The sequence below is a fragment of the Lactuca virosa genome, chromosome 4, assembly GCF_052849685.1.
Source record: "Lactuca virosa cultivar CGN04683 chromosome 4, Lactuca_virosa_CGN04683_v6, whole genome shotgun sequence".
Lineage (NCBI taxonomy): Eukaryota > Viridiplantae > Streptophyta > Magnoliopsida > Asterales > Asteraceae > Lactuca > Lactuca virosa.
The window spans coordinates 504,245,480-504,253,445 of record NC_136429.1 but is presented as its reverse complement, the minus strand read 5'-3'; the positions used below and the strand labels follow the sequence as shown (position 1 = coordinate 504,253,445).

General features: G+C 28.3%; 1 protein-coding gene across 1 annotated transcript; it reads right to left on the bottom strand.

Annotated features, from left to right (window-relative positions):
* Positions 1-2,821: 2,821 nt before the first annotated feature.
* On the bottom strand, positions 2,822-6,476 carry LOC145109365 (protein trichome birefringence-like 19). Its single transcript, XM_079046506.1, has 2 exons — positions 5,874-6,476; positions 2,822-3,810 (listed from the first exon to the last, which is right to left on the bottom strand). Exons 1-2 carry the CDS (start codon positions 6,405-6,407, stop codon positions 3,007-3,009), a joined length of 1,338 nt encoding a protein of 445 aa, XP_078902632.1. The 5' UTR covers positions 6,408-6,476; the 3' UTR covers positions 2,822-3,006.
* Positions 6,477-7,966: the final 1,490 nt, after the last annotated feature.

Below are 7,966 nucleotides of genomic sequence, written 5' to 3'. Positions count from 1 at the left end.
ATAATATGCTAAAATTTAAAAACATAACTTTATAAGTAGAAGTAAAGATATTATTTTTATATTGAAATTTAGTTTATATATGATTACACTTTAAGTTTGTTATTTATTTAACCTTATTAACCAACTTATAATTATTATTAGAAAGAAATTGAAAAGTCATGAGAGTTTCAAATGAATGTGGTTAAAGGAAAAATGCATGGGAGTTTCAAATGCATGAGGTTCAAGGAAAAATGCTATCTTTATAAGATATATAGATATAGATGAGTTTAAAATCTCAACCAAATCCGTTAATTTTGAGTTGGAAGATTGGTCGTTTTTTATCTAACTTTATGATTTGATTATTATAATATCAAATTAGAGACATTTCAAAGACTAGTCTTTATTGTTCGCTTTTCACTTATTTCATTTTGCGTAATCAACATAAAAAATTGACCACAACTGCCTCATTATAATAGATTTCCAATTTTACTTCATTAATAGACAAAATCTCACATTCACAAATGGATCAAAGATAATGGGGATGTATATTCTATCCGGGGTATATTTGACAAAACTATATATATATATATATATATATAGTTTTCTAATAACTATAACTTTTATATATATAGAAATGTTCTGAAAAAATAATAGACGTAAGCTTTTGAAAGATATAAAATTACAAAACAAATAAATTAAATCTCTAAAAAATTTCTGAAAATTCTCAAAAACTCGTAGCCAAACATACTCTAAAACAATTCGAATGGAGCATTGCCTTGGTGTTTTGTTGTGAAATTCCAATTCAAGCAAATTTTATACCATAAACTAGGGCTGGCAAATATGTACCACAGAGAACCAACCAACATGTTACCAACCGAACCAATTAAATCGGTAGCCAAGTTGTTTGGTAGCCAATATGTTTGGCTGGTAATACCATGCCAATTAAGTAGTCTTGGTACGGTAACGGTATGAAATTTTGAATATCACGGTTGTACCGTACCAACCAATATATATATATATATATATATATATATATATATATATATATATATATATATATATATATATATATATATATATATCAATTCATAAATACAAAGAAATATGAGTTCTCATATCTTCATGTTTTAATTAGAATAACAACTAACAAGTCTTAGAATTACTAAACTAACACATTGACCGACAAATTTCTTGATACTTATTGTTTGATGTGCACGAGATCGGTGATACATACACTAAAACTTAAAAAGGAATACTAACTTCTCATTCCTTGTACTTGTACTATTACCATTTGTTTCCTATAGAAACTTGCTAGGGGTGGACCTCTTTTAATCCTTTTAGTTGTTTCCAAATAAAAAGAATACTACCAGAAGCGAGTGAAGCAACAGCCAAATGTCTACAAATTCAACTTATATTCATGTATAGTACATATTAGTTAAAAATTTTGGTATATACCAAATACCAATATATACCAACCAAATTTGTTGGTAGCCAAATTAATTGGTACCAAGTACACTTGGTACGGTACTGGTAGCTAAAATCTTATACCAACTATAGTTGGTACAGTACACGGTTTGGAGAAAATAATCTCGGCACCGTACCAATTTCACCCCTACCATAAACATCAAATTTGATTTAATGAAATGTACTATGTATTTGTCTTATAATATCAAATCGTTTTGTCATATGTCTTTTTATGCTATTTTCTATTTCCACTCAGTTTTTAACACATGTTATTTTTATAGTTATTTATTTCCGTTAATGTTATTTTCTATTTTCCAATTAGTTTTTACCAAATTTCTTTTTTATCTGTAACAATTAGTTTTGTAACAACTTTTTAAAAAGTTAGGTGTGAGAAAAAACCGAAACCGAATAATCAACTAAACCGAATGATGTTTGAATCATTTGGTTTGGTTTATTTGGGTTTTGGTTAATTGGTTTAGTTAATTGAATAATAATGATCTTATTTGGTTTGATTTTGTTTTTTGTTTTTTGTTTTTTGTTTTTTTTAAATTTAGTTAAACCGAACAAAACGAATATGTAATTCATAGTTTAATTATTACAAAAGTTTTTATTTAACGAATTACTTGTTAAGGAATAATTGTTATTATTTATGTTTGTATTATATGTACTATTAAATACATAATTACCAATGTGTTCATTCAAATGTAAAAGCCTCAAATTATTCCTGCAGCTCCAGTGTTTCATTCATTTTTTTTTCTGTTGTTTTGTTATTTGTTATGGATAAATGGTATTTGAAACTTTAAATTGGCTTATATCGAATTGAAAATACATATTGCAGGAATAATATTTTATGTATCTATGTTTTTTTTTAATTATTTGATACAAAACTAATATGTTATATTTTTTCTGTTAGTTTAATATATTTTTGAAGTGAAATATTATTCAGTTTAACCGGTAAACCGAATCAAATTAACTGAAACCGAAAAACCCAAAATCTATTAACAAAACATATTTGGTTTAATTATGGTCACTTTAAACATGTTAAAAAAAACCATTTAAATTGAACCAATTAAACAAAAATCAAAATAACCGATCATAAGTCCTTTTGAACTTCAACAACTTAATAACCTAAAAATATCTTAGAAAAAAGCTAGTTTTCAATAAATCGGAGTTGTCCTCAACAAAAAATAAAATTTATTATACAACTTAGTGGGGGACCAACAAGTGATCCAAAATGTGTCGGAAAAACATAATTATTGATGCAGATCTTATGGGCTTTACATTTCTCTGTCCATTCTTTTTTATTTATATTTACTTTATTTTATCCCGGACTAATTTAAATATAAAATAACTTATCATATAGAAAGATCACAAGGTCTAAATGCAATGTACTTTATCCATAATATATTAAAGGAATAGATCTCACAATACTCCATGTGAGATATATAGTTACAACTTACAACTTTTAATCCACAATATTACATTAAAGGCATTACAATAGCCTAATAAATAATAATCAAAATTAATGACAAATTAAATAAAACCAACAACAATTTTCCCAATTTACCCTTTCACATGTGATTTCTCTTCAGCCGATCTTAGACCCTCCATCTTCAACATATGCAGTAGGAAATCACTCCACGTGTCAATAGGTCCAGGTAAACACCAATGGACACAATCATTATACAAAGTAACATTCTCATTGGGCCAATGTCCATATCTACTTGGATGCCCATCTGGCCTTAATAACATAGATTGGGTTGCATCCAAAAGCCTATACTTTAACCCTTTTTCTTTCCCCTCCTTTTCACCTCTTCTAAATTCCTCAATTTGTGTCATGTACAATTCCAAATTTACCCCTTCCAAAGTTATCTCACTACTCTTAAAAGGCTTCTTCCTAAGACAATTCCCACCCTCATTCCACTCCCCGCCCTCGAAATGCATAGGGGCAAATGTCCGTAAAATCGTTATACCCTTGAACTTTTCTCGACTGTTGATTGCTTTGAATGCAGTTCTGATTGCCTTTCTGTATCCAAATGTCATGGGGTAGTCTGTGATGTTTTCTAGCTGACAATATCGACAACCGACAATTTGACGGTTCACGTAGTACAATGCAGGCCGCCAAAACCAGTGGCCTGTGTTGAGTATCAGATAGTTGAATTCGTCGATTTGGGTTGTCCATTTTTCGTTGAATTCGTCTAGGTAGAGATTGAAGAGGCCATTGTGAGTTGGACCGTCTGCACTGGCTTCTTCTGATTTTACCAAAAATGGGGACCAAAATGTAGCGAGTGTGAAGTTGTATGAAACATAATACCAACGTTTGAAGTTTTCATCTTTTGTTATTGATCGATCTATCGGATATTCGACCTGAAAAATGTAAAATTACATAATTGTTTAAATAATTTATTTAAACAGCCAAAAATAGTAAAAATTTGAAAAAGCAAAGAATAACTATATGGAAAAAGTATGATATTTTACTTATTTTACTTTTTCCCTTTTTCTATTTATGCACTAAATTTGATAGCCAAGTAAAGTAAGTATATGCAAAATAGATATCCCAATAACACCAAATAATTACTTTTTTTTTTTTATTATTTTAAAATGTCAGTTATTATAGAGTTTTCTAACTTTTTGCCTGACTTTATAAAGCTGTTTACATTTACACTGTCGGTTTAAAAAAAATGTAAAAATAAAAAACATTTAATCAGATATATTTATTAAAATGTTTGATTTCGTACAAAATTATAAAATATAAGATATGGCAAAAGTTTATTATAATATATATATTTATTTGAAAAATAGTTGAGGAGTCCATGTTGCCAGCAGGATTATATTCCCTGAAAATTGTCACCGAGTAAATGTTATAATATTAGTCCAGATCTACAAAGTTTTATTTAAAACATATATTTATTTATATATTAATACGAATCTTATATATGGTTGAAATAATACTTTGGTGTGAAAATTTTAAATTCAAAAATCTGATTAAAGTCAAAAATAGACTTGAGAACGATTGACTACCTTGATTTGTACATAATTAAAAGACATTTAATTAATTATTTTTTATTATTTTAATCAATTGATGGAACATTATAATTATTGGAAGAAAACAATAATAAAAAGACAAACTTCCTAGCAAATAATTAAATTCCCAGACTTTTACCCTTTTTACAAAATTTAGTACATTTCGTTCTACTTACTTTCCTCACCCAACACTCAACCACTACCCCGAGAAAAAGACCTAAATCATATATATATATATATATATATATATATATATATATATATATATATATATATATATATATATATATCCACACACAAACACACATTGTGTATGGATGTATATGTCTATTTGTATAACTTTTGGGTATGAATCTTTTATATAACGTACATTACACTAGCTCGTGGTTTAGATGCACAAAGTTTAAAACAATACATAGGATATACAAATAATCATGTTTTTAGTAGCAAATATTTAAAAAGTGTATCTTAAAACATAAAAGTATTGATCATTTATTAAAAAAAATGTATATTTCAAAAGGGAAAAATGAGAGTTTTGTACCTTGAAGACAAGCAATTAAAATAAAAAGTTGGAGAAAAAGCATTTATGTATTTGAATCGCAAATGATTAGAGGAAACTTGGGAATAAAAGTTGATGATAAGATCTTGGAAAATGAGAACCAATTGTGAATAATATATTTTCCACGTAGGCGTGAGGTCCACTTCCATGTGCATAATTACCCATAAGATGCTATCTAACTCTTGATTATTAAACTATCATGACTTCATATTTTTAGGACATTTTACCATTTTATAGTATGTTTATATTTCATTTTATATCAAATAAAAAAGATTTGTTGTAAGTTTTAGTTCACTCCAACACTATGTACGTATATATAAATTTAAAAATAATGAATAATAGTATAATACCCACCTTTTAGAAACACAAATTTTATATATATTTCAAATAATTTATGAAAAACATATCAAAGTCAAAACCTACTCACATTTTAAATAACATTTTCTACAAATATAATGAAAAACACAAAAAATATGTGGTCATGCATAACGATAAAATCCAAACTTACCAATTATTCTTCCCACACCTTTAAATAACCTACTAAGTTCATAACAATTTTCTTTAAATATTATATCCAATTATGACATAGTAACATTTCTGTTTTTAGCTTCAAAATTACACATTTATCCATGTAAGTTCAAACTAACCATCATTATCTTAATAATTATTCGAATTTTGGACCCATTTTTTTTGTCTTCGCTTAATAATCGAATATTATTATATTAATATAATCATATATCAAATCAAACGTTTAAATCTTTTTATACCATAAAAAATTATTAATTACCAAAAATACTTGAATAAACAAATTAAATTCAAATAAAACGAATGATAGAGATGAACTTACCCTGGATAACATGCAAATCAAGGATTGCATTTGATTCCTACCCACAGAATCACCCACAAACGCCAAAGATTTATCTCTCACAATCTCCAAAAACTGATATGGGTTAAAAATGGGTAGATCACACCCATCGGGCTTCCATCTCCACTTCATGTAATCCGAATCGGGTCGCCCATATTTCTGACAGTTTTGATGTTCATGAATCGCCCAACATGTCATGTTATCGTAATATGGAGCATCCGGATTCGGAACCCATTCGCCGGAAAACACATCGCATTTATGGTGGTTGTCGTTGATGATGATGACTTCATCTTGAGGGTGGTACACCGGCGAGATAGTGGCGGACGTGGTGGCGGAAGCATGGGTGGTGGTGGTGGTGGAAGGGTATCTATGAAGAGGGTAGTAGAGAGGTACAACTGTGAGGATGATGAGTGTTAGGGTTACGAGTAGAAGTGTCTTTGGTGTGCTTCGAAGGGTTGTACCTTGCTGGTGGTTGTTCTTCCCATGAGGAAGGTCGCCGCCGGCTGTCACCTTCATTGATCGAGAGAGAAAAAGAGATGAAGAAAGAGAGTGGTACAAGTTCCAAAACAAAGGTGGTGGGTGGTTTTTATTTTTATTTTTGGAAAGATTTATTCAAAGTTTTTTATTATGTATAAAATAGTTATACATGTGAATAATATATTGTTGATAGGTTGATTCTGGAAATATTAATTGTTTAAGAAATTTTTATGTATTAAATTACAAATGACAAAAATAGGCAGTCAAACGTATAATTTTTGTACATGTAAAAACGAGTATCCTTATATTAAAAGTAGGCATATACCCATGACCGTTCCAAACATATTTTGACCAAGAACGAAAGAAAAAAAAAATCCTTAAAGTATATAAATTTCATCAACTGGTTTATAAAAACTCAAAAAATATAAGAAAATTATTTATATCAGCTTCTAAATATAATATTATCAAATTATATATATATATATATATATATATATATATATATATATATATATATATATATATATATATATATATATATATATATATATATAGAGGTAAGTTCAATTGAGAAAATAAAAAAGGTTGAGAATGTGGGAATCATTCTCAGCCACTCATTTAATCTAAGCAAAAAAAGACACGGTGACAAACTTGTAAATATGATAATAACCTTCAATCTCAAATACGTAACATCGATTTCTTTGTTGAATACTCCAAATTGGAATTTCTCAGATTCGCAAACGAACTCAGTTGGAATCGGAATTTCTTCGCTGTTCATGAATTTGGAATCGGAGTTCTGGACTCGCAGTCACAGTCGACATTGAAGGACTCGGAATCGGTACTCACAGGTTTCCAATCAGATTTTCGGAAATAAAAATCAAAATGTGAAATCGATCAGACATAGGATGTCACATCTGAAGTCAGAAGCTTTTGAAATTGGAACATGTATTCTAATCGGAACAGTTTGCGTCTTGATTATCGTAATTACAAAGAAATCTGGAATCGGGATTTCAAGGTTTCAAAATTGAAATCGGAATTTTTGTTGGAATGAAATCAAAATCGGAATTGCATGCTTCAAAGTCGAAATCGGAAGTATATGATGATTTGGAATTGATAACTTGAATCGGAAGTATCATGTTCTTAACATTTTTAAAAAAGTTAACTTGTATGCACTCCAACTGTTTGATGAAATGCATAAACTAAATTACCACGTTATATTCACATATGAATATGTTTTCTCACCTGAATCAGTATATGATTATTAAAAACACAAAACAAATATGCAAGTCTGTATGTTATTCATATGTGAATAACATATAAAAATTATATATATTTGTGAAAATACATTCTAATATTCATAAGTGAATATATTCACAAGTGAATATACCTTGTAATATTCATATGTGAATATACTGTGTAATATTCATAAATGAATATATTATCTAATATTCACAAGTGAATATACTATGTAATATTCACATGTGATATATCATGTAATACTATGTAATATTCACATATGAAAATATCATTTAATATTCATAAGTGAATATACCATCTATTCACAAGTGAATATACTATGTTAATATTCACAAATGAAT

Coding starts and splice junctions, on each gene's coding strand:
- LOC145109365 (XM_079046506.1), bottom strand. CDS start 6,407: ATGAAGGTGACAGCCGGCGGCGACCTTCCTCATGGGAAGAACAACCAC. Junction 3,811..5,873: donor TGATTTGCATGTTATCCAGG/GTAAGTTCATCT, acceptor TACATTTTTCAG/GTCGAATATCCGATAGATCG.